The 15,565-nt window shown below is 41.7% G+C and overlaps 1 protein-coding gene across 13 annotated transcripts in view; it reads left to right on the top strand.

The window, feature by feature from the left end:
* Window positions 1–15,565, top strand: part of fam53b (family with sequence similarity 53 member B) — a 123,306-nt gene that overhangs the window by 61,419 nt on the left and 46,322 nt on the right. For all 13 annotated transcript variants that reach the window (XM_048551190.2, XM_048551189.2, XM_059653077.1 and 10 more), the window contains one exon: window positions 3,229–4,016. In XM_048551190.2, coding sequence (XP_048407147.1) covers window positions 3,229–4,016 — 788 coding nt within the window. The remainder of the gene's footprint in view (window positions 1–3,228; window positions 4,017–15,565) is intronic.

The raw sequence follows: 15,565 nt of genomic DNA, 5'->3' as shown, positions 1-15,565 counted from the left end.
GTGCTGTTATGTTCTATGTTCTATGTCTGACAAGCGAATGCTGTTCTCTATAGGGGAAGCTCAGCTGGTCACTTTGACCCAATAGAGCATAATGATTTGATTTATGAAACAATGAATAAAGTTCTGCACCTGGTTTAGTCTATATTGTTTTTTTATTACTCTAACAACACTTTACATTCATAAATGCCTCCTTTCAAGTTTGAAAAACTTAAATTTCTCTAATCTTTCTTCAAAATGCAGATCTTCGCCACAAAGCATCTTCCAGGCACGATATTCGCCCATTATGATTCTTTTTTGTTGCAAGAAATAAGGGAGAAAAATGATACTCTTATTTCGCACTGTTTGGTATGCCATTATTGTTGTGTTGTGAGCAAATACTCACTGTAATTATTTTGGTCTTAGACAAGAATTCATTAAAATTCGTTGTCTAGAGCCATACAACCTTTTTATGTCTGAGGCATTGGTTTCTATCTCCTCTGAGAGTTGACACTTTCAACAATGTAGGACTCCTGTAATACTTCGCTGATGTGTTAGTATAAATTATTCTCCATTGTGTAGGTTGAAGCCACTTGGAACTGAGAGTCCAGTCACTAGTCCAAACTAACAGTGTTGTTCAGAGCACTTTGGGACTTTTAAAATACTGTTTGACTCTGAATGTTCAAGTTTAATATATAAAGCATGTGTCAAAATTTGCAGGGTTGGTTATGGAATGTTTTGTTTCACAGAACCATTAGTCATAAATGTTGTTAAGCTGCCACTTTTGGCAGGACAGGGTTATTTAAGATTCTGTTAAATTGAGATCACCAAAAGAAGAAATACATTCACTGAATTAAAAATTCTAAATGTAATAAAGAGAAATGCCTTTACACTTAGCAGCATCTCTTCGTTGTTTCTTATTTCTCTGATACATTAACGCTAGTGTTTAGAATCATGGCAATATGAATGTAGCTTCTAGGTATCTACCACTGTTGTGGCAAAAGATTGTGCAAAAATGCTTGGTCCCAAATCCTGTTTAACAGTAATTTTAAAACAACTGAAAACCAGGTAATAAGTGATTACTGAGAGCTGCTGTTAAGCATATTGATGTATTATGATCACAGGATTGTTAGGGGGGGAATGTACTTCCCTTTATAAAATAAATAAATCAGTGAAGGTGACCTGCACCAAATCGTGGCACAACCAAGAATAGTATGCTTGTTGATGTGTTGGTAGGAAAACCACTAACACTGAAGCAACACTTCACTTGCACTTCCAGGAATCCACTCTACTGCATTCGCTGCTCACAATGGGGTCTCCTCTACACTGGGGAAACAAAGCGTAGACTTGGCGACCGCTTTCCAGAACATTTACGTTCTGCCTGCAAAAAAGAGCCTGAACTGCGTGTTGCCTGCCACTTGAATGCACCACCTTGCTTCCTGGCCAACATCTCTGTCTCTGGCTTGCTAGTGTTCCAGTGAAGCCCAGCGCAAGCTGGAGGAACAACACCTCATTTCCCGCTTTGGGACCCTACAGCCCCCTGGATTCAATATTGAGTTCAATAATTTTAGGGCGTGAAATCCCCCATGTCCCAGCCCCCCACCCCATACACCAGGCCTTGTTACCACATAGCTTGCCATTACACAGCACAGCGCCCCCCCCCCCCCCCCTCCGCCGCCGCCGTTGTTAGTCACTAACAGTCCCCATTAACAACTATTCCTGCTCCCAGCCAGATCATTAGCAACTCCTTTGTCTGTCCAACTGTCTTTCTGTCTCTTTGGGCTCTATCCTATCGTTTACTACCTACCCCACCACCTCCTTATTTTCTGCATATAAACTGACGTTTTCCCAGCCACCACCAGTCACCAGACCTGAAACGTTAACTCTGTTTTGTCCTTCACAGATGCTGCCAGACCTGCTGAGCTTTTCCAGCAACTTTGTTTTTCTTCCTGATTTACAACATCCACGGTTCTTTTGGCTTTTATTTAACACGGAGATTCTGTTGCTAGGAAAGGAAAATTAAATATTTAGTAATTATTTTCAGCCAAGGAACCCATTTCAGTGTGGGTAGGCTGAAGCTATTTACTTTTTGAAGGAACTTTTATAAGTAGCATTTCCTCAACACAACTGCTGTCATTTATCGGCTTGCTGCTGATGATCAATGAAACAATTAACGTGGTGAGTTTCCTTATCTGATTCATAATTTGCTGGTGGAATGTAGCATGGAGAATATTAGCCTAACCTTTTAAGTATTCAAATTGGTTTGTGAGTGGCAAATCATGTCTGATGAACCTGATTCGATTTTTTTTCAATGTTGTGGACTGGGGAATGTCCTTCGATATTTTTCATAAGAACTTTCAGAGGGCGCTTGACAAAGTCCCTGGTAAATAGCTGTTAACTTAAGTTGAAGGTCATAGAATAGAAGCAAATTATTGACTGTGCTGGGAAATTGGCTGGCTGAAAGGCGACAGGAATAATGAAGAGATAATCGAAATAGCAGTGTGTGACTAGTCTTACCTGGCAATTTCTATTAAGGGATGTCAAGCACAATATTTATTAACAAATAAATACAGCCACAAATCCGAACTATTGATTATCCAGATCGGTGCTATTGAAAGAAATGGGTATGAGGTGGGTTGGCACAGTGGCTAGCACTGCTGCCTCACAGCGGTAGGGACCCAAGTGATTTCCAAGGAGACTGGCTGTCTCCTTGGAAATCAGTCTCAGCTCTGGCTGCCACATATCTGGTGGCCAGACCCAGAATTCACCAAGGGGTTTGGCTTTGCTTCCAGGACTGAATATTCAGCTATCAGATTTGGTGGTGTAGTCAAAAATTCAAGGTAATCCTTTCAGGAGTGACATAAAGAAGCCCTTATTCACAGGATGGTAGAAAATAATTCTCATCTGTACACAGTTTTTAATGTTTGAGCAGTTCTTAAATTTTAAACTGAAGTTGATCAAATCTTCAGTGAGCACAAGTATTATGGGATATGGAGCAAATAGATCAATGATCAAATGGAAGTACAAACTCAAGGGACATAAAGACCTCCTTTTGTTTCCTGATTCTTACTTAGTTTATATAAAACTCTTTTGAAGGATTAAAGTATAAAATTGTGCTTACAAAACAGATTTAGATTAAGATGTATCATTCATTTTGACGTATTTATTTCCTTTTAGAACTAATCCATGCTGCGGCATCAGGGTTCAGACTAATGAAAACCTTTTGTGTTTTGTTTTATTTAAAATAAAAAGAGGGGGATCGGTGGAGAGACATCAGCAGGAAGTGTCAAATTGACCTTGAGCACACCACCAATAATCTGGATTCACCTTGGACTTGTTTGACTGGTTCGGAGAACTGTCAAGTGAATACAGTCTGGCCAAGTGATTCAAATCCAGCATCTACTGTGACCAGTTTAATTAAAGACCTCAGTCTTAGTGATCGAAATGGCCATCCATCAGCACCTCCCAGCAAACGGCAATGTAGGTCATTGTCATTTTCAGATGAACTAACGAGCTGTCGGTCACCATGGAAACCTAGTGGGTCAAAGGTCTGGACTCCAGTTGACAAAAGGCGCTGTCACAGTGGGAGCAGTGTTCAACATTGTTCAAATGGGGTCTCTACCATGCAGAGGAGCTCAAGTTTCAGTCTGCCTTCAAGATCCAATGTTTTTTCATTCTCATGTGAACCCTTGGCTACCAGTAACAGTTCTGTGTGCCCCCAGGGAAAGGGCTTTTGGACCACACCTACTTTTGGAAGGTTTCAAGATGATTTGCGTCCTGATTCCAGTTCAGGAGTAGTGTCCGGGGTTGATCTACTGCGACCCCTTTCCTTATCTCATGAGCAGATATCTGTGCTGGAGTTTGGCACGCCGTCCACAATGAGTACATCTGCTGCAACTCCAGAACCTGTGCAGCAGACCAACCGACTGCTCCGCAGCAGGTCACAGCCATGTGTCCACAACGATCAGAAAGTTGGGATGAAACGCCGTAGACCAGATGAAGATCAAAGACCATCACTTGACCTTGCCAAGATGACTCAGGTATGAGGTGCCAATGTGGCAGGCTATAGGCTCAGGCTGATTTTCATTTTTAACTTCTTTTCACTCTTAAAAGCACAAAGCAAACTGGAGTAATAATGGAATATAAAGCACATTGATGTATACGCTACTGTCTATATTACGCCATGATATAAACACATTGGCCTATGTTATATTGTAGTAATAAGGGAAGACAATTGGTGTTCACCTTCTTTACTCCTCTGAAATTGCAGCCTCTGGTGCCTATGTGCGTAGAGTTAAATATAAATATCCAGAAGTTACTGTCAGTAGTTCTCTGTTGATGGTCTCCTGGGCTGCAATTGATAAAAGAAAAAAATGCTTGAGCTGACAAGAAACCAGGTCAGAGGTTACACATTGCCAGGTTATACTCCAACAGGTTTATTTGAAATCGCGAGCTTTCGGAGCACTGCCCCTTCATCACCTGACTGAGATGACCTGACAAAGGGGACAGTGCTCAGAAAGCTTGTGCTTCCAAACAATCTTGTTGGACTGTAGCCTAGTGTCATGTGATGTCTGACCTTGTCCCCCAGTCCAACACTGACACCTCCACGCCATGACAATAAATCATTTTAGCTATTTGTCTCACGATGAAAGCCTTCTGAAAAGTAACATCTTGTTGAATGAGCTAGAACTGAGGTTTATTGGTGTACTAAGTTTTTTTTCTTTCTATTCGTTCATGGGATGAGGGTGTTGCTGGCTAGTCAGCATTTATTGCCCATTCCTAATTGCCCAGAGGGCAATTAAGCGGCAACCATTTACTGTGGGTCTGGAGTCACATGTAGGTCAGACCAGGTCAGGATGGCATTTTCCTTCACTAAAGGACAGTAGTGAACGAGATGGGTTTTTCCAACAATTGACAATGGATTCACAGTCATCATTAAACTCTTAATTCTAGATATTTATTGAATTCAAATTCCATCATCTGCTGTGGCAGGATTCAAACCCCGATCCCCAGAACATTTCCTGGGTCTCTGGATTAATAGTCCAGCAATAATATCACTAGTTACTGTGAAACAGTCTTATTGACCCTGAATAATTTTTTTAGGAAAGGATAAATTCCTCTGTTGTGATTAAAAACTAAGTCCACATGATTTCCAAAACATTTCTCCTATAAAGTTTCTCGTTGTCCTAACTGTTATCTTAATCTGACCAGTATATCTCGATTATTTATCCTGCTATCACTAAAATTTAAATTAAAATGGAAAGATTTTGGCCATCTTTACTTCCTGCATTGCTGTCTTTGAGAATACTTCAGTATTATTGGCTGCTTATTTTGCTTGATTACATTCCTGTTGCTGGGCATTTGATTCTCGTGACTCAGAACTTGATTCAAATGGAGGTCAAGAAAGGGAAAATCTACACCTCAGATATTGCTAGATCATGGTGAGCAACTTTCTTCAAAGTCAACAGCAAGTGTAGTTAGTTTGCCGTTGACTGCAAAATCCAGGCTATTGAATATGATTTGTGCACCAAATTCTATCGTACATTAAACATATACAGTTTGATTGTGATCACTTGACTTCTTCCCAAGATGACATTGAGTTACCAAGAGACAATTATGTCAACTTTTAATAGGAAAGTAAAAGACCGTTTGAATTTTAAAACCTATGGGGATCAGTGTTTATTTTAGGCACTTGGGTAGCAAACAAATCTAAAGGTGTGAAATAAACTGCGCTGTTTCCTTTATTTTTGAGTTGGGTTTCCATGTCATGAAAGGAATGCGTAATGTCTTCACCCTTGTATTATCTAAACATAATACCTTTGCCTCAAACACTACACTTGCTGTACATTTGAAATCATGTTCTTCACTCTGTGTTCAGTCAAAATTGTAGTTGTTTTCCTTTCTTCAGTATTAATTTTGCTCCTTCTAAGCTTATTACAATAATCTAAGTATTGAACACAGTGTTGTGACTTCAGTGAAATTCAGCTGGGTGGATGCTGAATCTATGTTCCTTGGATTGGATTGAGCTTTGGAAACCAAGCTGAAACCATCAAAATCAAGCATAAAACAAAAAAGTCCATGATCTCTAGACCTTTGGTAATAATTTAGTAGCAAGTGGATTGACTGAGCCAATGGCTAAATCATCAATGGCCCAGGCAGTTTATAATGGATCCCAGATGCCATCTGTGGTCTGTTGCAAAACCATTTACAGTTTTTTTTTAAGATAATAAAATGTGAGGCTGGATGAACACAGCAGGCCAAGCAGCATCTCAGGAGCACAAAAGCTGACGTTTCGGGCCTAGACCCTTCATCAGAGAGGGGGATGGGGGGAGGGAACTGGAATAAATAGGGAGAGAGGGGGAGGCGGACCGAAGATGGAGAGTAAAGAAGATAGGTGGAGAAGGTGTGGGTGGGGAGGTAGGGAGGGGATAGGTCAGTCCAGGGAAGACGGACAGGTCAAGGAGGTGGGATGAGGTTAGTAGGTAGCTGGGGGTGCGGCTTGGGGTGGGAGGAAGGGATGGGTGAGAGGAAGAACCGGTTAGGGAGGCAGAGACAGGTTGGACTGGTTTTGGGATGCAGTGGGTGGGGGGGAAGAGCTGGGCTGGTTGTGTGGTGCAGTGGGGGGAGGAGATGAACTGGGCTGGTTTAGGGATGCAGTGGGGGAAGGGGAGATTTTGAAACTGGTGAAGTCCACATTGATACCATATGGCTGCAGGGTTCCCAGGCGGAATATGAGTTGCTGTTCCTGCAACCTTCGGGTGGCATCATTGTGGCAGTGCAGGAGGCCCATGATGGACATGTCATCAAGAGAATGGGAGGGGGAGTGGAAATGGTTTGCGACTGGGAGGTGCAGTTGTTTGTTGCGAACTGAGCGGAGGTGTTCTGCAAAGCGGTCCCCAAGCCTCCGCTTGGTTTCCCCAATGTAGAGGAAGCCGCACCGGGTACAGTGGATGCAGTATACCACATTGGCAGATGTGCAGGTGAACCTCTGCTTAATGTGGAATGTCATCTTGGGGCCTGGGATGGGGGTGAGGGAGGAGGTGTGGGGACAAGTGTAGCATTTCCTGCGGTTGCAGGGGAAGGTGCCGGGTGTGGTGGGGTTAACCGGTTCTTCCTCTCACCCATCCCTTCCTCCCACCCCAAGCCGCACCCCCAGCTACCTACTAACCTCATCCCACCTCCTTGACCTGTCCGTCTTCCCTGGACTGACCTATCCCCTCCCTACCTCCCCACCCACACCTTCTCCACCTATCTTCTTTACTCTCCATCTTCGGTCCGCCTCCCCCTCTCTCCCTATTTATTCCAGTTCCCTCCCCCCATCCCCCTCTCTGATGAAGGGTCTAGGCCCGAAACGTCAGCTTTTGTGCTCCTGAGATGCTGCTTGGCCTGCTGTGTTCATCCAGCCTCACATTTTATTATCTTGGAATCTCCAGCATCTGCAGTTCCCATTATCTCTGATACAGTTTTTTTTTAAATATGTAAGTCGTGTTAAACTTTTTATGCAAAGTTGCAAAACAATATAGTCAGTCATGTTGGTGGTTATGCAATGTGCTTAGGATAAAGGAATCCTACATATTTCTGCTTTTCCAATTTGAACTTTCTGCTTGGACAGGGCTTTTAAGTTAGTGTTGGGTGAAGAGCTCACGTACAGGCAATTTCAGAAGGCCAAAGAGAAAATTTTGAGAGTGCAACATGCATAAACTCGAGCGCTATGTGATAGGAAATGGCAGAAAGTTAACAATATAAGTCAATCAGCAAATAAGGTCCATGGAAATAATAATAGTAAAATAATATTAAATACTTTTTACTTGAAGATAAAAAACATCTGTAATAAGACAGCTGAATTAGTGGAAGAATAAATAACAGGGATAAACAGTTTAGATCTAACCATGTTGCATATGTCACATGACCACAGTTGGGGGGGAAAACAATTCTAATTTGTCCAACATTACAAAAATCCATAAATGGAATATGAGAAGGTTTAGCTCTGTTAGTAAAGATTGACACCAGAACAGTAAAGAGCCAGACTCCTTGTTCAGAAGATCATGAAGTAAAATCAGTACAGATGGAAATGGGGAGTAGCAAGTGCCATCAGAGCCCCCTTCCCCATTTCTGAAGAAGAGTCCCTACCCAGAATGTCAGCTTTCCTGCTCCTCTGATGTTGCCTGGCCTGCTCTGTTCCTCCAGCTCCACACTGTGTTATCTCAGACTCCAGCATCGGCAGTTCTTGCTCTTTCCATGAAACAGTGATGTGAGTAGATTATAAACTCCCTGAAAAGTGGCTATACCAGCGGAAGGAAAACTGAAGAAGAAATTGGAGCTTGTAACCAAGGTGATAATTGTGAGCAACATTTCTTATGAATTGGATCCATCAAATTGAAACAGATAGTCTTGAAGCTGAGTTTATATAATACTTTCATGACCATTTCCAAGAAAAACACTTTATGGACCCACCTAGGGACAAAATTCTTTTAGAACTCATACTTAAAAATGATTCAAGTTAATTCCCATGTATTTTGTATTCAAGGAGCATTCAAGTTCAGATATTTAATATTGCAATAGCAACTCATAAAATTCTGTCATTTTTGAATAATTTCCTACCTTTTTAGTTTATCATTAATATTTTATTACTCATTATCTGAGATATTTTACACCAGATTTGTATGAAAATGAAGCTTCAGAGACCCAAAGCAGTTCCTGTGCTCCAGGTTTGACTGCACTTTCCACCTTTTGAGGCTCCTCTGAATCTTCAGCTTCAGAAAACCACCTTGGAATTGGAAAATCTGCAATAGCAAACCGAAATGTAAAGTCCTTTAATGTCATAAAGTTTCCATCATTGTATGTCATTGTATTTACTGGTCTACAGTCATAAGGGTATTTTCCATTGGGCGTGGCTTGCTAAATTATTGGACTATTAATGGTTGTTTAGAAAATACAGAAATAATTCATCCTTTTCCATAACTTGTCACTCATGCAATGATTTTCATGTAGACCTGTCTGCTTTTCAGCACAGCTTGTATTCTCCAATTTTGCCTCTCCTCTTATTGGCATAGCTAATTTGGCAATGGTTGGCGGAGGGTGGTTGAACGGTTCAGAGATATTCATAGTTTTAATTTTCCCCCTCATTCAGTTCAAGTTAGGTTGGTTTGCAGTATTCTTTTAAAGAGGTGCATCTATTTTTAAGGCCATTGTTGAAGCTATCCAAGACATTTTTCCACTGCTGTTTAAGTGTAATCACTGCATCATCAAATGCTTTTTAGATTAGAGTATACTATGAACAAAGATATTTTCTGATGTGTCAAAAGTCTTGCTGAACAAAAATATGTTTTCTTCATAGCGAATACATTTAGTAAAGGTGTCAAATTAATACAGTGGTTGGAAATTCAGCAATAGTGGTACGTTTTTCAGTAAAATGCACTTGTACTTTTTTCCTTATCTGTATACAAAATGATGGTTATGTTTGTGCAGAGAGTGTACAGTTAGTTAGCTCTTTGTATATGGCTTGCATTCACAACAGATGTGTTTCATTGGGTCAAGGTTAGTTTTCACACATGCTAAAAAGGTTTTAATCAATACCTTTGGTCTGAGGCATTTGAAGATTCCTGTGGAACTCGATAGGAGACACGTTACTCTGTTATCTCAGTAAACAGAAATGGGCAGCATTGTCATGTAATCAATTGTTTGCTGACCTTTCTGTAGTTTCTGAATAATTATCGTCTGGTTATGATAATGATGGAAACATTAGAAATGCACATTGAAAGGCTTTGACTATGAACTACTGTTAACTCCAGTATTTATAAAGCCATTAATAATTTAAGTGCCAATGCTATTTACAAGGGCAGCAAATGCAGAATGATAACACTAAAACATGTATATTTGACTAAAAGATAATGGGAACTGCAGATGCTGGAGAATCCAAGATCATAAAATGTGAGGCTGGATGAACACAGCAGGCCAAGCAGTATCTCAGGAGCACAAAAGCTGACGTTTCGGGCCTAGACCCTTCATCAGAGAGGGGGATGGGGTGAGGGTTCTGGAATAAATAGGGAGGGGGGGGGGGCGGACCGAAGATGGAGAGAAAAGAAGATAGGTGGAGAGAGTATAGGTGGGGAGGTAGGGAGGGGATAGGTCAGTCCAGGGAAGACGGACAGGTCAAGGAGGTGGGATGAGGTTAGTAGGTAGGAGATGGGGGCGCGGTTTGGGGTGGGAGGAAGGGATGGGTGAGAGGAAGAACAGGTTAGGGAGGCAGAGACAGGTTGGACTGGTTTTGGGATGCAGTGGGTGGAGTGGAAGAGCTGGGCTGGTTGTGTGGTGCAGTGGGGGGAGGGGACGAACTGGGCTGGTTTAGGGATGCAGTTGGGGAAGGGGAGATTTTGAAACTGGTGAAGTCCACATTGATACCGTTAGGCTGCAGGGTTCCCAAGCGGAATATGAGTTGCTGTTCCTTCAACTTTCAGGTGGCATCATTGTGGCACTGCAGGAGGCCCATGATGGACATGTCATCTAAAGAATGGGAGGGGGAGTGGAAATGGTTTGCGACTGGGAGGTGCAGTTGTTTATTGCAAACCGAGCGGAGGTGTTCTGCAAAGCGGTCCCCAAGCCTCCGCTTGGTTTCCCCAATGTAGAGGAAGCCACATTGGCAGATGTGCAGGTGAACCTCTGCTTAATGTGGAATGTCATTTTGGGGCCTGGGATAGGGGTGAGGGAGGAGGTGTGGGGGCAAGTGTAGCATTTCCTGCGGTTGCAGGGGAAGGTGCGGGTGTGGTGGGGTTGGAGGGCAGTGTGGAGTGAACAAGGGAGTCACGGAGAGAGTGGTCTCTCCGGAAAGCAGACAGGAGTGGGGATGGAAAAATGTCTTAGGTGGTGGGGTCGGATTGTAAATGGCGCAAGTGTCGGAGGATGATGCGTTGTATCCGGAGGTTGGTGGGGTGGTGTGTGAGAACGAGGGGGATCCTCTTTGGGCGGTTGTGGCGGGGGCGGGGTGTGAGGGATGTGTTGCGGGAAATACGGGAGACGCGGTCAAGGGCGTTCTCGATCAATGTGGGGGGAAAGTTGCGGTCCTTGAAGAACTTGGACATCTGGGATGTGCGGGAGTGGAATGTCTTATCGTGGAAGTAGATGCGGCGGAGGCGGAGGAATTGGGAATAGGGGATGGAATTTTTGCAGGAGGGTGGGTGGGAGGAGGCGTATTCTAGGTAGCTGTGGGAGTCGGTGGGCTTGAAATGGACATCAGTTACAAGCTGGTTGCCTGAGATGGAGACTGAGAGGTCCAAGAAGGTGAGGGATGTGCTGGAGATGGCCCAGGTGAACTGAAGGTTGGGGTGGAAGGTGTTGGTGAAGTGGATGAACTGTTTGAGCTCCTCTGGGGAGCAAGAGGCGGCGCCGATACAGTCATCAATGTACCGGAGGAAGAGGTGGGGTTTGGGGCCTGTGTAGGTGCGGAAGAGGGACTGTTCCACGTAACCTACAAAGAGGCAGGCATAGCTGGGACCCATGCGGGTGCCCATGGCCACCCCCTTGGTCTGTAGGAAGTGGGATATATATGACTAATAATGATGCTAATTCTGTAATCTGATGAAAACTGGAACCTTTCAGGGAACTTTAATGTAACTAAAAGCATTCTTGCTTCATACCTCACACCATATAGTACAATATTATGATACAATTATTAGATTGCAGAATGAAATTTCATAAAATTCAGCATTTGTGACAGGTGTTTGAAACTGATAACAATGAAGTTTGAAAGCTTCAACTGCTGTGACAATACTGTCTACTTTGAGTAGTAATATTGAGTGAATTCAAGGTCTCATTCAGCAAGCACCAAGTATGAAAATCTTGATTCCCAATATATTTACTAGTAAAGCTATGTCTAAGACCTTGCCACGGGCATCATCTATTCTTGTGTCTCCTTCCACTTGTGTTGCTTTTATTTTGCAAAGCACCAGTTCTATAAATTCCACAAGCTGGGCGAAGGTTACTGGTCCATTTAGTGCTGTATAATAGTCCTGAACTATGGCTATAAATGTAAGAACTACATACAGTGTTGTTCTTTCTCATTGTAGCCTTTCCGGGCTGTGCTGGTTACTTTGAGTGCTGTAAAACCGTTAATCGGAATTCCTTGGTAGCCTACGGACTTTTGAAATTTTTGGATTGTGTGCAACAGGCAAAAGGGGAAAGAGGCATTACAGTTGTTAATTGGTTTGTTGAAACATCAGAGTACTCATGTTTTACAACATTTTTCGTACCATAAATCATTTACAGTTGTGAAATGCATGTGCCTCTGCATCCTTCTAGGATAAAGTGCACTTCCTGGGGTTTACATGGGCTGGAATTCACCTTTGCCTACTGGCAGGTTCATGAAATCCAGCGAATGGCTTACTGCTGCCTGTGACCTGTTTGAGATTTTAGGGGTGAAGTACTATTGCTGTCACCTGCTGCTGGGATTATAGAACTAACTGCTAGCTATCCAAGTGAACAGCTGCTGTATTAACTGAGAGTGTCGATTTAAAGCAGTGGTCTCCAACCTTTTTCAGCATAAGATGACTTTTTTTCAATTTATGTATAACTCAGGATCTACCCTAGTTTGTTCTTAGTGCTGTGAGGAAGATGTAATACTTGGACTTGGTTATCTCCATTTGGGAGAACGCTATCTTGTAGAGCTTTGTGGAAGTAAGCTTTTGCTTTAAAAGTACAAGCTAATAGGAGTGGATACTTTTCTGTTTACAAGTCCCCAAAAATCACTGCACCTTGAACTGACTTTCAGTTCACTATATAATTTTGCATAGTGATTATTTCTGTATGACTCCAACTCTTTGTAAATCAAACACTTGTAGAAATTAGCAGCCAACTCATCAATGTCAATTTAAAGGAATGGATTTGAGACAGACATGACAGTATTTTCCATCATATCTAATTCCTGAAATTATCTGTTTGATTCCTCTTCTAACTTCCTCAAGTGTGCACAGAAATTTCTGGGTTGAAGCATTTTCCTTTGTTATTTTTCTGAGTTTTTTTCCAGACTTGAGAAGTGTTGAAATGTTTTATTTTGTAATGGGGAGGATCACAGACCCAGCTTTAATATGAATGCATTCGCTACATTGATAATATGTGCAAAGTCTCCGTCCTTTCCCTAGAGTTTATTGTTCAGCTCATTCAATTTTGATGCTATGTCGGAAGGAATCTAAAGGTTGAGCAACTGCGCATTGTCTAACAGCTCACTCATTCCTTGATTTAAGAAAAGTGACAAGTCATTTGAGTTGAGAAAAGTTCACAACTTTACTCACGAATGCTTGCTGTTGGATTATACAATGGTAACTGACAAAAGAGTGGAAATCCAGATCATTGTTGCAAATGCAACAAAGTCTACGTTTGTACCTAGCATGGCAGGTACAACATCAGTTGTGACGGAAACCAATTTCTTGATTGGAATGTTTTTTTCTCAAGCACGTATCTTTTTGAATTAATTGTAGAATATCTTCACCCCTTGTTCTCTCTTTAAGAGCAAAAGGGAGTGAAGATCCTCTTTAGTTGTTATGTCCTAAAAAACAATGTGCACAAAAACAGTCAGTTGAGCTGTGTTGGTCACGTGGATGTACTCTTCGAATTGCATTCCCAGGAGCATTTACAGTCCATCAGCTCGTGCTGAGTTGTGGGTGATGTTGAAGCATCAAGTGTCGAGCTCAGGATTGTTGTTATTATTTTGTCTTTGTTCTGAAAGTCTTTGAATGCTGAGTCAACATCGACAGTTGTTGCTGCCTTAATTACTTTGCACCTGTAAATGATTTCTCATGTTTAGCCATACAATCCTTCAAAGCAGGCCTAGCCTTTCACTGCTAATTTAGGGGAATAAAAAGTTGTTGAGTATTCATAACAACCTTCAGCTGATCAGCTTTGTCTGAAGCAATCTGTTGAAGAGAAAGCTACTCTTGAATTTACCGTGCATCATTGTATGTTGTCATTCCAAGTTCCCCATTTTACTTATCTATATATTTCAGTGACATATAACACATTCACATCCGAACATATTCAGTTCACTGACAAAGGGACAGCATCTTCTGTCATCTGTATCTGTGCAACCTCACAGAAATCCCAAGCAGGACACCCTGTTGAAGAGCTTGCTGATGGAAGTCAATTCGAAATCACTGAATTGATGTGAACTTACACTTTCTGCCTTATGAAGTGAGGTGTAACTGGGGATTTAAACAGCAAGCCAAATCATACGTACAGCTGGACACCCCCCTGGCTAATTTTATATTTATAGATTGTTAACTTTATCCATTCCATTACTAAAAAAAACTAATCCTTTAAAAAATTGGTTTGTGATATTTCAGCCATATGCATTTGAGTTGTATTACATGCTCTTGGGATCAGTGAAAAAAATTGCAATTAGAGGTTTTGATTTTTAACCCAATAAAGTGCTGAATGCAAAGCTCAGTATGAAGTGAACTGCGTTACCTTTCTCAAAATACTGTGTAGAATACCCCTAACTGAGTTTTTCTTCAGGGATTCTGATTGCCAAGCGGACATCTACTTGTAACCGTGAAAAAATAATTTTAAAGGTTTTTGACTTCTTGACATTTAGTGTAACTTGTAAATTTAAATGGGTAAATGCAGCAAGCTGTCATTGGACACAAACATAATTGCAATGATTATGGAACTGACCAGCTCAAGGAGTATTTCCAGGGTTTCAATCTGATCTGGCTAATCCAGCAAATCCCTTTGTCTTGTTAAGACATGCATAACCATTTGTCCAATACATACATTTAGTACAAAATTTTGAGGACATTTAAAACCCTTCCCCAGCCCAGTGTATTCTTTGTTTTGGACAAGTATTTAATGCTTCACAGCAACCACAATGTGATGTGATACCACTTGAAGGTCACTTTTGTTTGCTCTGTAATGGGTTGCTCCTTAGTGAATTTTGTTGCATTCTTGATGTGTTTGTGTGTTGGCATCATAAGTCCTTGTTACTTGCTGACCGATGTGCAGACAATAGATTAGAAAAATGGTTAATTAAAGGCAGCAGCACGAGCTGAAATATAGAGCAATGCTGATGGGTTCCAGTGTTTTTTTTATTCAAGCCAATGTGTGCAGGGCTGTCATCTCTACAAAAGGGTTGCTGTGTTTGAGTTTCCATGACTGTCTGAAACATGGTTTCCAGGCTCTGTCATTGTCTTTGGATAACTGTTGTTTCCTTCTTCGGCTTTTGCAATCCTTTTGAACTTTGAATGTGATACCTAGATTACAGCTGCTACAGCCTCCTTTTTGCTATTAAGTATCGAACAGTTGTTTTGGATTCGAAAGCAATGATTTGTACAACATGCATTTTTCTCCAGTGCCTTTCAACAGAATGCACAATGCAACAGACTCGGCATACAGCGCTCTTTATTGTCACATAATCTTGCACAATATCTATCCAGATGTAGAAAGCCATAGTAATATTTCACAATGATACTGACCCTATATTTCTGCCCCTCCTTACCACATGCAAGGATAATTACTGTCAGGGTTTTATGTTCAAAATCTCTTCTTTACTCCCATGTCTGAAAAACCGTAACCATCTGAAGATTATCTGGTAGAAACTGGCAGA

Source organism: Stegostoma tigrinum, chromosome 20 (assembly GCF_030684315.1).
Source record: "Stegostoma tigrinum isolate sSteTig4 chromosome 20, sSteTig4.hap1, whole genome shotgun sequence".
Taxonomy (NCBI): Eukaryota; Metazoa; Chordata; class Chondrichthyes; order Orectolobiformes; family Stegostomatidae; genus Stegostoma; species Stegostoma tigrinum.
Note: the sequence above shows the minus strand (reverse complement) of the source record. Positions and strands in the feature narration are given on the sequence as shown.